Consider the following 16,761-nt stretch of genomic DNA (forward strand, 5'->3'; position numbering starts at 1 on the left):
TATTCCGGCAAACTCAACATATTGGGCCCAAGTTTCCACATGATTTGCGCCTGATTTTTAGGAGCAACTGGTGGAGAACGGACTATCTTAGAAATCGCAATTCTCAGTTAGAACAGTTCCACTTTGGAACAGAATTTTTTCTTCAAAAGAGGGCGTGTCCGGCCACTGACGCCTGATTTCAAAGTTTCCATAGTGAAAACGTACTCCAAACTAAGTTAGAATGGAGCAAGTGAAGATTTTTGTAGAACTGAAAAAACCTGTTCTACACATTAAAAAATCAGGCGCAGGTTACAAATTAGGCGTAGGGAACGAGGGGGGGAGGGGGGGAAGAGAAGTCATTAAATTCTACAATAAATCCTTAGTTATACTTATACAAATAAATCCAACCTGAATAAAAATTTATAAGCAAAGAAAAGATTAAATAAACCATGTTCCTACCTGTGTGAAAGTTCTTCAGGCAGGCCTTTAGGAAGCGGTTTGCCGTCGGACCGAAGGCTGAACGGGCCGGGCCCGAGATTTCGGGCAGGGCCCGTCCCCAGCACCAGAGGTAGGTGGCATTGGGTCGGGTCGGCGGGGGGGGGGGGGGGGGGGGGAGAGAGGGAGGGAGGGAGGGAGGGAGGTAGGGAGAGGGAGGGAGCGAGAGGGAGGGAGGGAGGGAGGTCAGGTCGGCGGGGGGGGAGGTTGGGGAGGGGGACGTCAGGTCGGATCCAGTCCGGGGGCGGGAGTAGAGTCGGGTCGAGTTGGGTGGGAGCGGGAGTGGCAGACGCAGACGGGTCGACTCTGGTCCGGTCGGGGTGGGGGGGAAGCAGGAGCGGCAGCGACAGGCGGGTCGGGTCGGGTCCGGTCGGGGGGGGGAGCGGCAGCGACAGGCGGGTCGGGTCGGGTCCGGTCGGGGGGGGGAGCGGCAGCGACAGGCGGGTCGGGTCGGGTCCGGTCGGGGGGGGGAGCGGCAGCGACAGGCGGGTCGGGTCGGGTCCGGTCGGGGGGGGGAGCGGCAGCGACAGGCGGGTCGGGTCGGGTCCGGTCGGGGGGGGGGAGCGGCAGCGACAGGCGGGTCGGGTCGGGTCCGGTCGGGGGGGGGAGCGGCAGCGACAGGCGGGTCGGGTCGGGTCCGGTCGGGGGGGGGGGAAGCAGGAGCGGCAGCGACAGGCGGGTCGGGTCGGGTCCGGTCGGGGGGGGGAGCGGCAGCGACAGGCGGGTCGGGTCCGGTCGGGGGGGGGGGGAAGCAGGAGCGGCAGCGACAGGCGGGTCGGGTCGGGTCCGGTCGGGGGGGGGGGAAGCAGGAGCGGCAGCGACAGGCGGGTCGGGTCGGGTCCGGTCGGGGGGGGGGGAAGCAGGAGCGGCAGCGACAGGCGGGTCGGGTCGGGTCCGGTCGGGGGGGGGAGCGGCAGCGACAGGCGGGTCGGGTCGGGTCCGGTCGGGGGGGGGAGCGGCAGCGACAGGCGGGTCGGGTCGGGTCCGGTCGGGGGGGGGAGCGGCAGCGACAGGCGGGTCGGGTCCGGTCGGGGGGGGGAGCGGCAGCGACAGGCGGGTCGGGTCCGGTCGGGGGGGGGAGCGGCAGCGACAGGCGGGTCGGGTCGGGTCCGGTCGGGGTGGGGGGAAGCAGGAGCGGCAGCGACAGGCGGGTCGGGTCGGGTCCGGTCCGGGGGGGGGCGGGGGGGAAAGCAGGAGCGGGAGTCAGGAGGAAGCAGGAGCTGGCCGTGGGAGGAACTTTATTCATGCAGCCCCAGTGAGGCCATTCGGCCAGGGCTAGGGGCTGCGTGCTTCGGGCCCCTCCCACACAGTTTCGGGCGCCTGGAGCTACTGCACTTGCGTGCCCACTGTAGCGCGCATGTGCAGAGGTCCCGGCACTGTTTTCAGCGCAGGGACCTGGCTCCGCCCCCCTACAGCTCCTGCTGCGCCGCGCCGAGGGCCAGAGGACCTGCAGGGAGGTGGAGAACATGGAGGGTTTTTTTAGGCGCACTTTGTGGCGCGAAAAACGGGCGTCCAGGTCGGGACTGCGCCGTTCTAGGCGCGGCTCGAAACTTGGGCCCATTATACGGTGATTGATCTATGTTCAGCATTTTTCTCAATACCCATTCACCCAGAGTCCCAATTCCTGTTTGCCTTCACATATAAAGGACGCCAATATACGTGGACAAGACTCCCACAGGGATTTACCGAAAGTCCTATATTTTCACAATGCTTAAAGAAGGATCTGGAAGAGGTAATTTTACCAGCAGGTTCTACACTTGTACAGTATGTTGATGACTTACTGCTCGCCTCACCCTCCAAATTAGCCTGCGAAACAGATTCTCTTGTTATTAAAAGCCTTGGCCTTGAAAGGACACAAAGTGTCAAAGACGAAGTTACAATTTGTCCCAGAAAGGGTTCGGTATCTAGGACACGAATTGGTCAGAGATACGAAACAATTGACACAAGATCGAGTAAAAGCAATCTGCTCTGCTCTACTACCAGTAACCAAGAGAGAAATGAAACATTTCCTCGGCATGTCAGGATATTGCAGGCAATGGATTATGAGTTATTCTGAGATCGTTAGACCATTGTTAGACATATCCATGCCCTCACTACCAGAAAAGTAGATTTGGAATGAAGTATCCCGGAATGCTTTCCAGAATCTAAGGAAAAATAATTGCTCAGATCCGCCACCCACTATTAGTGATGTGCTGGCCTTCCAGACTCAGGCCAGTACAGAGGAGCTACTGACCTGGACGAAGGATCAATGTTATAAATATCCAGAAGGAATATGGGATCACCATGACGGCCGCGTGGTGGCACCCAAATCCTTACTTCCATGGATTGCCCGATGTGTTCATACATTCACACATGCGGGCAAAGGGGGGGTGGCAGATTATATTTTGGCAACTTGGTATGTGCCAGGTATTTCGGCAATTGCAAAACAAATCTGTGAAAATTGTGTTACCTGTCAGACAATGAATCCGGGTAAGACGGAAAAAGTAGAATCTGCCTCCCACCCAAATCCAACGGGGCCTTTTGAACATTTACAAATGGATTTTATTGAATTATCTATGTGTATGGGATTCAAGTACGTATTAGTTATTGTAGATGTGTTCTCTAGATGGATTGAAGCCTTTCCATGTAAAAAGGCCGATGCCACTACTGTTGCTAAATTTTTGTTAAAAGAAATCGTACTGCGCTTCGGAATCCCTGCTCAGCTTTCTAGTGATAATGGGTCACATTCACGGGAACTGTTATAAAAGAAATGTGTAAAGCTTTACAGATTAACCAACATTTTCATTACAGTTATCATCCACAATCAACTGGACTTGTTGAAAGATATAATGGAATGCTTAAAAATAAGCTGGTGAAATTATGTAGAACTGCTACCCTTAGCCTTAATGGTAATGCGATCTGCAACCAACAGAACAACAGGCCTGTCACCGCATGAGATAGTTATGGGACGTCCCCAACGACTACCTTTTACAGCACTGTTTACTGCAAAGCAAATGGACATCCACAAAATGGAAGAAAATATGTTGAATTATTGTATTGCACTAACCAAATGTATTTCCAGCTTTCATTCGCAGGTAAAAGAAGCTCAAGTCGAGCCAGCGGAAGGAAAGTGTCATAATCTGGAGCCCGGGGAATTCGTTTACATCAAAATCTTTAAAAGGAAAAGCAGTCTACAACTAAGATTTGAAGGATCATACCAGGTCTTGCTGGCGACCAATACTGCAATCAAGGTAAAGGAAAGACCGACATGGATCCATGCGTCCCATTGCAAAAGGGCACCCAACCAGGAGGAAGGGAAGAAGGAACCAGAGGAACAGAAAAAGGAAGACCGAATAAGGAACTGTATGGACTATGGGGACTGATGGTGCTATGCTTGACAGGGTTTTGCTTTGTGTTATTGATAATACCAGGGGTACAGAAACGCGAAGGAAGGGAACTGCAGGTAAATGTATTTATGGCGCTGAGTCATAAGTATGCTCAAGAAAGAAACTTGTCTAGTTGTTGGATATGTTCCCATGAAACTCCGAAGGGGGTATTCCCCTAAGATCCGTCCCCTTTAATGAATCAGAAATGGTAGAATGGTTGATAGTGAAAAATAAGATAAACCTGACCAAGGTGTCAGAAGCGAAGGATCTAACAGAATGGAGATCAGCAGGGTATAAACTTACAATCTTCCAGCCAAATTATAATAACCATCAGCCACCCTTCCTAAGTATTACTCCCAGAATAGGAAATCCTGAAGGTATAATATGCCTAGTGAGTAATGAGATTAAAGGACCAGAAATGGGTCGCAGCAAGTGTTCCCAAATGACTAAATGGCAAGCCATAACAAATCTCACTGACGGAAGAAAGATAGCAACCGTTAACTGGAATATGGTCCATAATAAAGCCTCGGATGAAGGGTGGGACGGTGAGACCACTCGAATATGGGTGGCACGAAAGGACCAAAAGCTGACGTCTTATAATTGCACGTACTTTATTTGTGGCCATAAAGCCTACCCATGGTTATCAGCCAACTGGACAGGGTCCTGTTACTTAGGATATGTGGTACCCTTTATTAGGACAACAAAGACTCTAAGGGATGTCATAGACTTAAACGGGATTTGACATGGCTAAATGGAATATTCAAGGTAATGATACCACCCTATGGAATAGCATCAACCGAATGGCAATTACGGGAACTGGCTAATTTAGTAGAATCAGTAACCAACGCAACTTCCCAAGCCTTCGAAGGGGTGAATGACGAAATGGTAGCCATTCGAACAGTGGCTCTCTAAAATCGTATGGCCTTAGATTATCTCCTAGTCAAAGAAGGAGGGACATGTGCGTTAATTGGTGAAGAGTGCTGTACGTATATCCCAGATAAGTCAGAAGAGATCGGCAGTCTAGCTGAATATATTAGGAAAAAGGTAATAGAGTACAAACAAACTATTGGCCAGGACGGTACCACCTTGTGGGATTGGGCATCGGGATGGTTGGGATCCCCAGAGAGATCTTTGATACAGGGTTTGATCATATTCTTGCTGATAGTCTTCGCCCTATATCTTTTGTTTGTCTTGGTTAAATGTTGCTGTGCCAGGTTGGGAAAAACAGTGTCACCAACCGAGACCACTGCTAGGGTTATGGTAGCAACAACTACTGAAGGTTCTTGTGTGGAAATGGAAATAGAAAGACTATGCAAGATTAGAATGGATTAAGTTGCCCTTGTGAAGGACAAAAGGGGGGGGGTGGTGTGGAAATGTATTTTTTTAAGTTGCATTACACTTTTTTGTACCCTTTTTGCCATAAAACAAAATGGAGTCCAGACCCTGCTAGAAACTTCTGCAACAGACAGTCTGTTTGCATAAACATGCTAACCCTGACTGAAACTGCTGATAGCTGATTAATAGCCACCAGACAACATTAAGCTGTCTTGCTCAGATAAGTACCACCCATTGTGCTCCCCTGTATTATCAATTCACCCCCTAAGAGATACTCAAATTACCAGCCATTATCTCTTGTACAGAACTCATCCATAATACGCAAGAAACCAAGTACCCAATCAACCACTATGGAAATCATGGGCCCAAATAACTGGCCAGGAAACTGGACAATCCTAAAACAACGAAAAGCCGGTAATAGCACATCATCACATCCTAATCGAGCCATTGCTGTCTAGCCCACCAAAATCACTTACAAAAGAGACATTTGAGAAAAATGTAAAGACAAGGATGTGGTAATCATTAACTCTTTATCTGTTTTCGCTGACTGCAAAGGCAGAACCAATACACAGGATGGAACCATAACTTGTTTTTTTACTGTATAAATACTTTGTGAAACTGTACCATATTGGGATTCGTCGCTTAGCCTTTGACTGAGTGAGACTCTTCCTTGCTGCAAGTAAAAATTAAAGGAACATCTACCAGAGCTGATTGTGTTAGAGTCATATATTGAGAGTCGAGATTTCGACACAGTTCCCGAATTGGGTTGTTGCTTGAGGCTCAGAAATGCTTTGTACTTGCAATCTATTAGTTCTTCGATCTCCGGATCATTTTCATCAAACCAGTCCTGATGTTATAGAGGCCTGGAGGGTAGACCAAACGCTGTGGGCATTCAGCATCTCAGGGTCATCAAGGCACGCCAAATTGACTGTGAGGCGCTGGCTGTATAGGGCTCTCTTAGCTGGGTCTTTAAGTGCCCCGGCATTAACTTTTTTGCAGAACTGCTTCTGCTGTCCCCTCTGCTTTGGGGCAATGTTAATGTTGATGATGGATCGGATTAGGCAGTGGTCCATCCAGCAGTTGTCAGCTCCTGTCATGGCGCGGGTGATGTGCACATCCTTGCGATCTCTGGCTTGGATGATGACATAGTCAAGCAGGTGCCAGTGTTTTGATCGAGGGTGTTGCCACGATGCCTTGTATTTGTCCCTCTGGCGGAGCAGGGTGTTGGTGATGAGGAGTTCATGTTCTAGACATTTTGTCAGGAGTAGGATACCACTGGAGTTGGCTTTCCCTACCCCCTCTGCCAGTCATGCCTCCCCAGAGTGCTGTGTCTTTGCCGACCCTGGCATTAAAATCACCCAGGAGGATCAATTTGTCACCCGTGGGGACGTGGGACAAGGATGTCTCTAGGTTGGAATAAAAGCCCTCTTTAGCCTCATCCGTTGCATCGATTGTAGGGGCGTACGCACGGATGACTGTGGCACATTGGTTCCGGGATAGGGTAATACAAAGAGTCATGAGGCATTCGTTAACCCCACAGGGGGAGTCTTTGAGGCGGTCGACCAGCTTATTCTTGACGGCAAAGCCGTCTCCATGAAGGCGGCGTTCTACCTCTGGTTTCCCTTTCCAGAAGGTGTAACCTCCACCATGTTCCTTCAACTGGCCTTCCCCTGCCCGCAGGGTCTCGCTTAGGGCGGCGATGTCAATGTCAAAATGTCTGAGTTCCCGCGCAACTATGGCGGTGCGGCGTTCCGCCTGTTTCTGTTGGGATTGTCTTTGAGAGTCCTGACGTTCCAGGTCCCGAACTTCATACTGACGGAGTGGAAGATGCCTGTGCATGAGTTCTTTTAACGTGGGGTGGCCGCTGCACACTGGCAACCACACGGGCTTAGCTGAGCAAGGTCTTCGTCCAGTGGCAAGGGGGTCGAAAACAACTGGAGACCAGGCACAGCTGTATAAGCCTAATTGCCTACAGCGAAGTGTTGGCCGCAAGCTCAGCGCCGGGTAGCGCCATTAATGGTAGATGGCCCGAGGCTTGATTGGGGGGCAGGCATTGCGGAGGTCACTTCCAAAGTTATTTTAAAAGTTAAAAGTTGATAAAGATTCTCAATTTGTTTAAAAAGTTTCCAGGAGTTGTTAAAGTGTCTAAGATGTAAATCAATAATAGATTATAAAAGTTTCCCCAATTTAAAGAGTTTCTAAAAGTTGTTAAAAAGTCAAAGATGTAGATTAATAATAGATATTTAAAAGTATATTCATTAAGAGTCTAAAATGTAAGTTTTAAAAGTTCTCCCAAATTGATTAATAAGTTTAAACGTTGATTAAAAGTTTAAAAATTAATTAAAAGTTGGTTGGGAGTATAAGACGTTGGGTTGAACGGCGTTGCCTAGGTCCCTTCGGCCGGTTCAGCGCTGGCCAGGAGTCTCTTCGGCAGGTTAAACGCTGGCCTCGGAGTCGCTTCAGCCGGTTCGTCGTCCCCGGAGTCCTTTCGGCCAGTTCGATGTCCCCCGAATCTTTCAGCACGATGAACACCTGGTGTGCGACCACAGAGACAGGCGTGGGCAGGTGTGGAGTCCGTTCGGCCCGGGATTGGCTCTGCCGGTGCAGTGTCCTTTTGGCCCGGGGCCCAGTGCAGAGTCCTTTTGGCCCGGGGCCGGTGCAGAGTCCTTTTGGCCCGGGGCCCGGTGCAGAGTCCTTTTGGCCCGGGGCCGGTGCAGAGTCCTTTTGGCCCGGGGCCCGGTGCCGAGTCCTTTTGGCCCGGGGCCCGGTGCAGAGTCCTTTTGGCCCAGGGCCGGTGCAGAGTCCTTTTGGCCCGGGGCCCGGTACAGAGTCCTTTTGGCCCGGGGCCCGGTGCCGAGTCCTTTTGGCCCAGGGCCCGGTGCCGAGTCCTTTTGGCCCGGGGCCCGGTGCAGAGTCCTTTTGGCCCGGGGCCGGTGCAGAGTCCTTTTGGCCCGGGGCCCGGTGCCGAGTCCTTTTGGCCCGGGGCCCGGTGCCGAGTCCTTTTGGCCCGGGACAGAAGCAGCCGGCGCAGGGTCCCTTCAGCCCGGGACAGAAGCGGGTGGGCACGGGGTCCCTTCGGCCTGGGACAGAAGCCCCGATCCTACATAACAGCATAAATAGGAGCAGGAGTATGCCATTTGGCCCCTCGAGCCTGTTCCGCCATTCAATAAGATCATGGCTGATCTGATCCTGGCCTCAACTTCACGTCCCCGCCTGCTCCCCATAACCCTTGACTCCCTTATCATTCAAAAATCTGTATATCTCCACCTTAAATATATTCATCCTCTACAGCTCCCTGGGGTGAATTCCAAAGATTTACGACCCTCAGAGAAGAAATTCTTCCTCATTTCTGTCTTAAATGGGCGACCCCTTATTCTGAAACTATGCCCCTTAGTCCTTTCTGCGTCTACTCTGTCCAGCCTCGCAGAATCTTATATATTCCAATAAGATCACCTCTCATTCTTCTAAATTCCAATGAGTATAGTCCCAATCTGCTCAACCTCTTCTTCATTTGACAACCCCTGCATCTCAGGAATTAATCTCATGAACCTTCTCTGAACTGCCTCCAATGCAAGTATATCCTTCCTTAAATAAGGAGACCAAAACTGTACACAGTACTCCAGGTGTGGTCTTACCAATGACCTGTACAGTTGGAGCAGGACTTCCCTGCTTTTATATTCCATTGCCCTTGCAATAAAGGACAACATTCCATTTGCCTTCCTGATTACTTGCTGTACCTGCATACTAAATTTTGTTTTCTTGTACAAGAGCCCCCGGATCCCTCTGTAGAGCAGCATTTTGTAATCTCTCCCCATTTAAATAGTAATTTGCTTTTTTATTTTTCCTACCAAAGTGGATAACCTCACATTTTCCCACATTATACTCCATCTGCCAAAATTTTTACCCACTCGCTGAGCCTATGTATATCCCTTTATAGATTCTTTATGGCCTCCTCACAACTTGCTTTCCCACCTATCTTTGTACCATCAACAAATTTAGCTACGTTACACTCGGTCCTTTCATCCAAATCATTAATAGAAATTGTAAATAGTTGAGACCCCAGCACTGATCCCTGTGGCACCACACTAGTTACAATTTGCCAACCTGAAAATTTATCCCGACTCTCTGTTTTCTGTTAGTTAGCCAATCCTCTATCCACGCTAATATATTACCACCAACCCCGTGAGCTCTTATCTTATGTAGTAACCTTTTATGTGGCATACAATGGAATACAATGTCGGAAAGTGTGAGGTCATCCATCTTGGGGGAAATTTTTTTTAAAAGGGAATACTATTTGAATGGGGAGAAATTACAACATGCTGCGGTGCAGAGGGACCTGGGGGTCCTTGTGCATGAATCCCAAAAAGTTAGTTTGCTGGTGCAGCAGGTAATCAGGAAGGCGAATGGAATGTTGGCCTTCATTGCGAGAGGGATGGAGTACAAAAGCAGGGAGGTCCTTCTGCAACTGTATAGGGTATTGGTGAGGCCGCACCTGGAGTACTGCGTGCAGTTTTGGTCACCTTACTTAAGGAAGGATATACTGGCTTTGGAGGGGGTACAGAGACGATTCACTAGGTTGATTCCGGAGATGAGGGGGTTACCTTATGATGATAGATTGAGTAGACTGGGTCTTTACTCGTTGGAGTTCAGAAGGATGAGGGGTGATCTTATAGAAACATTTAAAATAATGAAAGGGATAGACAAGATAGAGGCAGAGAGATTGTTTTCACTGGTCGGGGAGACTAGAACTAGGGGTCACAGCCTCAAAATACGGGGGAGCCAATTTAAAACTGAGTTGAGAAGGAATTTCTTCTCCCAGAGGGTTGTGAATCTGTGGAATTCTCTGCCCAAGGAAGCAGTTGAGGCTAGTTCATTGAATGTATTCAAGTCACAGATAGATAGATTGTTAACTAATAAGGAAATTAAGGGTTATGGGGAGCGGGCGGTTTAGTGGAGCTGAATCCACGGCCAGATCAGCCATGATCTTGTTGAATGGCAGAGCAGGCTCGAGGGGCTAGATGGCCTACTCCTGTTCCTAATTCTTATGTTCTTATGTTCTTATCTTATTGAATGCTTTCTGGAAATCCAAATACACAACATCTACTGGTTCCCCTTTATTCACCCTGCTCATTACATCTTGGGCTTCATAAAGGCATAGTGTACAAAAGCAAGGAAGTTATGATGAACCTTTATAAAACACTGGTTCGACCTCAGCTGGAGTATTGTGTCCAATTCTGGGAACTGCACTTTAGGAAGGATGTGAAAGCCTTAGAGATGTTGCAGAAAAGATTTATGTGACTGATTCCAGGGATGAGGGACTTCAGTTATGTGGATAGACTAGAGAAGCTGGGGTTGTTCTCCTTAGAGTAGTGAAGGTTGAGAGCAGATTTGATAGAGATGTTCAAAATTATGATCAGTCCAGACAGAGTAGATAGAGAGAAACTGTTCCCATTGGTGGAAGATTTTTGATTATTAAGGGAATCAAGAGATATGGGGATAGTGCAGGAAAGTGTTGAGGTAGAAGATCAGCCATGATCTTATTAAATGGTGGAGCAGGCTCGATGGGCCGAATGGCCTACTCCTGCTCCTAATTCTTATGTTCTTGTGTTTTAAGGGTCGAGAACCAGAGGACACACATTTAAGGTGATTAGCAAAAGAACCAAAGGCGACATGAAGAAAACCGTTTTTACACAGCGAGTGGTTAGGATCTGGAATGCTCTGCCTGAAAGGATGATGGAGGCAGACTCAATCCTGGCTTTCAAAAGAAAATTGGATAAGTATCTGAAGGAAAAATAATTACAGGTTTAAGGGGAAAGGGTGGGGGAGTGGAACTAGCTGAAGTGCTCTTGCAGAGAGCCGGCACGGGCTCAATCAGCCCATTGGCCTCCTTCTGTGCTGTAACCATTCTATGATTCTACAAATGAAGTTTCTAGAGCAAATATCGGGAGGAAATGCAAAACTTTGGAATGGAGTCCCTAAAAAGGCTCTATTGGTGGAGTGAGCAGCAGATTCTGTGTCCGAGCACAAGCTTCTGGGAAAACAATCTCAGCAAGAGCATTATTGCTATTTAATTTTAAATTCCTTCGACCTGTACTAGGTACTAGAGTCCACTTTGTGTTTATGGAACCACACCCAACACTGCATTCCTTTCTTTTAGAATAAAAATTATAATACCAGAAAAAATGTCAGTATATAATTATTCAAGGAATCTGAATGTAAATGTTTGCAGGTATATTTATGAGTGTGTTTTTTTGTTTGTGAGAGAAACAGGCATATTTTCCCCTATGTAAGTATGTAAATAGCCCTAAATCATTTGAATTAGGCAGGATATGAAAATATCTTCTGAAATTCTGAATGATTCCTTCCTCCAAGTATTCACAAGGTAAGACACCTTCTTCCCAGGAGGAAATCACCAAAGTAAAATTAGAATTATGCGGTTAAAAATAATGGTGAGGCTAATAGCGCTCACTGTTACTACTGTGTAAATCAGACAACAAATTCTAATGAGGACAGACGCGTAGCTAAATGTATAAATCAGGAAGTTACTGTCAGAGATGTCCTGCTTCTCCAAAAGCTGTGTGATAGTGGGTTTCTTGCTGAGCGACTCAGCATTGAAATACATGGATTGTGGTGAAGTAGTTGTATTTACCTGATATATACATTCTAAACTCGCCAGTAAAAGCTAGGGTTTGGCCATTCCAGTGTAAATACCCTTTAATGGCATGATAAGCCTTAATTTCTGCCAAATGCCCTCTGGCATTGAAAGTTAACAAGCATGGAGTCTCAATCTTTCAGATTTTAATTATTGTTGGAAATTTAAAAAAATTTAAATACACTTTTTTTAATAACTTTTCCTTACTGTCTCTTTTATTTCTCTCTTAATCCAATCTTTGTTTCCCTCTCTTTATTTTGCTTTCTATACCTGATTTGACATAGAATTATATTTTCTAACTGACACTTCCTGGTTCAGATTCAGATGAAATTTAATGCAAACAAGTGCAAAGTAATGCACATAGGAAGGGAAAAAAAATAGTCGCATGAATGGCGTTTAAAGAGCTGATAAACTGAAGCACCTCTTGCAAACTAAACATATCCAACCATAGAGCAGCAATCGACAAAACAATAGAATATTGAAGCACTTAGCTAAAACAATCAAATGTAAGTTGAGGAAAGTTCTGACCAAACTGTACACTGCTCTGGTCAGGTTGCTCCCTGAATACTGGATCCAGCTGTTGTCATCGCGATGCTGATCCTTTGTATTTAAGATATGGATTTTGAGGAAAGACTGGAGAAATTTGGGCTTTTCAGCCTTAAAAAGGAGGCATCTGAGGTGATCCTATGGGGTATATAAAATAATAAGGGTAAATGTGAAATATTATTTTAAATTAAATTGAGAAGAGGGACTGAGCAGACATAGATTCACTCCAGTAAAAGGTAAATTTACGTCTAATGTTCAGGGAATTCCTCTTCACATAAAAAGTCACATACTTAGGGAGAGAGTCTCTCTTCTTAGGCAGCCTCTCGAAATCAAAGATGACTATGGAGAGAGTAGTGGAGGCAAAAACCCTGGAATCATTTAAGAAACAACCAGATGTTGAAATGGGAGGACTTTAAGATCTTTCTGAATGGAAGAGTTTAGATGGGCTGAATCATCTTGTGATCTACTCATTTTACTATAGGTGTATTTACCTTTCTCCAGAGGCATTGACTCCCAAAGTCTTCTGCAGCCAACAGACAAATGTAAACTTACCAGCCTCTGCACAATCAATGGTAGCAAAGATCCAGTTTTTGATTGGTCTCCCCATCTGCTGCTAGACTACAATTTTTCTGTATGTCTGTCACTATTGATGTGCTCCTTCAACTAACAACATCTGAAGAATACTTCTCTGCTTGCATGATATAATACAGGGAACAGACCTGAATTAAAGAAGGGCTCATAAATCCCGAGACCTTCCCCTTTGGAGGAAGCTACCCTGGATATCGATGCATATGAAGTAACGAGGAAGCTGCAGGTCTCCACCCAGCCGTGCCAAAGAGCTCCTGTTGCTCTTTAATAGGGAAGGAGATGCAAGCGCTGGACATAGTGATTGATGCATGTGTTCACTGTTTGATGCATGTGTGGCCAACATGTTATCTGACATAATAGAGCTACCTGGAATGAGCTGGAGGCAGAACAACTGAGGGTAGTGCTGACCGTGGCAATGCAGGTTTGTCTGCAAGTGTTCTTGCAGCAGATGGCAAAACTCTGCAATTGACTTGCTGTTGATGCAGAACCTGTGGAGTCATTTGTCCTTGTTCATTGGCAGGCAGGTGTGGCAGCACCAGCAGACACAGTTGATTTCATTACAGCATTGTGGTGAGAGCAGCTTACATGCCTGCTCATCTCCCTAACATGTCTTTATTCATCTTGTTCCATTTCAACCATTAAACACTTTATTTTGGAATGCGTCAAAACCAGTTCCATCATTAACTTTACCTTCACTTGCTGCTCACAATGACTCTGCACCTTGTATCTACATACCTTGTGACTCCCTGAGCATTTGTTAAAATTGGCAATTGAAAGATTCCTTTTCGTGTGCTCTTTTTTCATCTTTCCTGTTCTGGTGAAATCCTGTAAATGTTAGTCTCTCCGGTAACTTAGCAGGCAATAATGGATTATTTATTACAGGATGTTGAAAAAACAAACCTACTGTAAGGAGTACAATTAATTAATTCCAAAAATACATTTTCTGAATAAAAATGTCAGAAATAATTGAAAAAATCTGCAATAAAAACACAATACTGAAAATCTGCTGTAAGCATTGCATAAAATAAAAATCCTAAGCCGATTCTCTTTGAAGATTGCTTTTGTGCATGATTGCGCCTACGTTGAAAGCTTGGCCATGAGCTTCTCTTGCATTCATTCAAAATGGGCTTTCCCGGTTAAAAAGTGCATTCCTGTCACAAAAGTCAGGAAATTGCAACATATGTTCATTTAAATTTTTTTTCTGCATTGTGGGGCCATTTTGAGACTATGGCACAAAATGTGCACAAGTAACCTCGAGCACAAAAAACACAACAGGCAGGAAAATCACTTGTGGAAGGAATTCAGCGCAAATCATGCCCAAAGCCTGTTCACCCAACTTTCCAATTCCCTGTAGTTGAGTGCAATATCAGCTCCATAACTCATGTCAATATATATGCTATTCTCCTGTGTTTAGAACATTTAAAAGCATGCCTGATTTACAGACTATTTTTTTATATTAGTTGTTTAACAAAAGTAGTTGGGGTTATGACTTGTTTTGAACGGAAGCACGAACGGCAAAATTACCCAATAGCGTTAAATGACTTTTTGTTGCTTACTTTTCTGTCCATCAAGACTCACCACTGATTTAAAAACTGACCCTTTTATTGCTTTTGTTATGAGTCACAAAGAAAGAGATCCTGCCCATATGAACATGGCTCAGTTATGTTTTTAAGATGGCGCACCTCCTCTGAACATCGTGCTGCAAATTACTCCACACAGAATGGGAGTGTGGGCAGTGTTTTATTGTGTGCACCCCAATAGGTCAAGTGGCCAAAGAGATCTTTTGTGCTTTTTTAAAAGTACATTTTTTAACAACACTTTGCCTTGCAATCCTGCAGAAAAAATGATCTTTACAGTTATGATGTGCCATTAAAAGCAATTTTCTCCTTGGTGCCCATATGGAATTCCAGCAAGTCTATGCAACTATGAGCCAAAGCAGATAAGCTTATTAATAGTTATTCAGTGGCACAAAATAGCACTTCAGGCAACTGAATAAAAATGGGAGAACAATGATTTGACGTAATGACTGCCCAACGAATCAGCATCCAAGCCAAAGTACTGAAAATTGAGGCTTAGGAATTGGATTGCGCCTGAATCAGAGTATGACCATGGTGCAGCGTACATTGCCTGGATTTATGGAGGCTGGCAGCAGGACCATGGTAAATTGATCTGCTGGCTTTATTAGAATGGCCCCGGCAACTGGCGGACATAATTCGCGGCCCCATAAGCAGCTCAAGGATTGCGGGGGAGGGGAGGAAGCAAGTGGGCCTCGTGACAGTCCGGAAGAAGGAGCAGTGGCTGGTGGATGGTTTTACAGTGGAAGCTGAAGGAGCACCATTGCTCCTCCTGGCTCCACAATAACACAAGTAAAAAAGGTTAAACTTACCTTTTGGGTGGCCGCCTCCTGCAGTCCCTTCAAGGATCACTGGTTTGACTGATGAATGCCTAACAAAATTGACCACAGCACACACAGCGCATGCTGTAGTCATTCACAAAACAATTCCTCAAAGAGGCCTGAAACAGGCATTAGGCCCCAGATTTGCATATGCAACGAGCCCACTACCAGTTTTAGGTGTGCGCTCTGGGCTCCGATTCAGCAGCCTGTTCCAATATGGCAGGCTTCACACTTCCCGAACACAATGAGCACACGCATGTCACCCCCATTATTGGACCCTTAGGTGTTTGTTTTGCGCCTGTAAAATAGACATAGCCCAATCAACTTTCTAGGCCAAAGTTTCACACTTATATCTGCTTGTATTTCATTTGTAACTTTCACAAATAATAATAACTTTTATTTATATAGCGCCTTTAATGTAGTAAAACATACCAAGGTGCTTCACAACAATTTTACAATATATTAGATATTGACCATTGAGGGAAAGAGAGAAAAAGCATGAGAAGGAAGTGTAAAACGAGGTTAAAAGCTCGGGTCCAAAGCGGCAGCCAAAATAAAAAATAACTACACAGCACCACTATCTGGTAGTGCTTCATCATTATTCTTGTTATCAATTGGTGACTAACATTACAGTTATTATAGTCTTCTTTTCTCTCATCTTTTTAACCACTGTGAATGCATTGTATTTGGGTAGCACAATCTCTGGAGTCCACTTTAGCAGCTGTAGATTGATAACTTAGGGCTGTACTATTCTTTAGGAATAGATAAGCTATCTCAGAATTCTGTCATTTAACAAGCAAAATGTAGATTATAGGCCACCAAATCGTGGGAAGGAGATAGCAGAGCAAATCTGCAGGCAAAGTTCAGAAAGGTGCAAGTAGTGATAATGGGGACTTCAATTATCCAAATATAGACTGGGAAAACCGGGGGCTTGACTTTCCACATAGATCACTCGGGCCCAAAAAATGGGTGATGTTCCAGACTGAGCGATATTTCAGCCTTCAGGATCGCTGGAACATTGCCCATTTTTGGGATCGCGACTTTTGGCTTTTATTGGGGGGGAGGGCGATAGCCCAGCAATGTGAAATGGACCCTAGCGATGCAAAATGGGCCTCAGCCATGTGGAAGGCAAGGCTTCCCTAGCAAGCCTCTGCGCATGCATTTTTTTTGGCAAACAGGTTTTCCCGCGTTTCGGGAGGTCAGGGGTCATCCACGCATGGGCACATGGTGGGGGGAGAGAGAGAGGAGATAGAGAGGAGAGGAGAGGAGAGAAGAGCAGGAGAGAGAAAAATAAAGATATTATCCACCTATTGTATGTTTTGCAACCTTCCCTTGGTTGAAGGGCAGTAAATATATATAGATATATACATCAGTATTTGCTTCGAGCAAATAGTTTGATTTCAGTG

The 16,761-nt window shown here is 46.2% G+C and overlaps 1 protein-coding gene across 1 annotated transcript in view; it reads left to right on the forward strand.

The window, feature by feature from the left end:
• Positions 1 to 5,872, forward strand: part of angel2 (angel homolog 2 (Drosophila)) — a 159,083-nt gene extending 153,211 nt beyond the window's left edge. Inside the window, exon 10 of the mRNA XM_070889487.1 lies at positions 3,536 to 5,872. Coding sequence (XP_070745588.1) covers positions 3,536 to 3,552 — 17 coding nt within the window. The 3' untranslated portion in view covers positions 3,553 to 5,872. The remainder of the gene's footprint in view (positions 1 to 3,535) is intronic.
• Positions 5,873 to 16,761: the final 10,889 nt, after the last annotated feature.

This window comes from Pristiophorus japonicus, chromosome 9 (genome assembly GCF_044704955.1).
Source record: "Pristiophorus japonicus isolate sPriJap1 chromosome 9, sPriJap1.hap1, whole genome shotgun sequence".
NCBI lineage: Eukaryota > Metazoa > Chordata > Chondrichthyes > Pristiophoridae > Pristiophorus > Pristiophorus japonicus.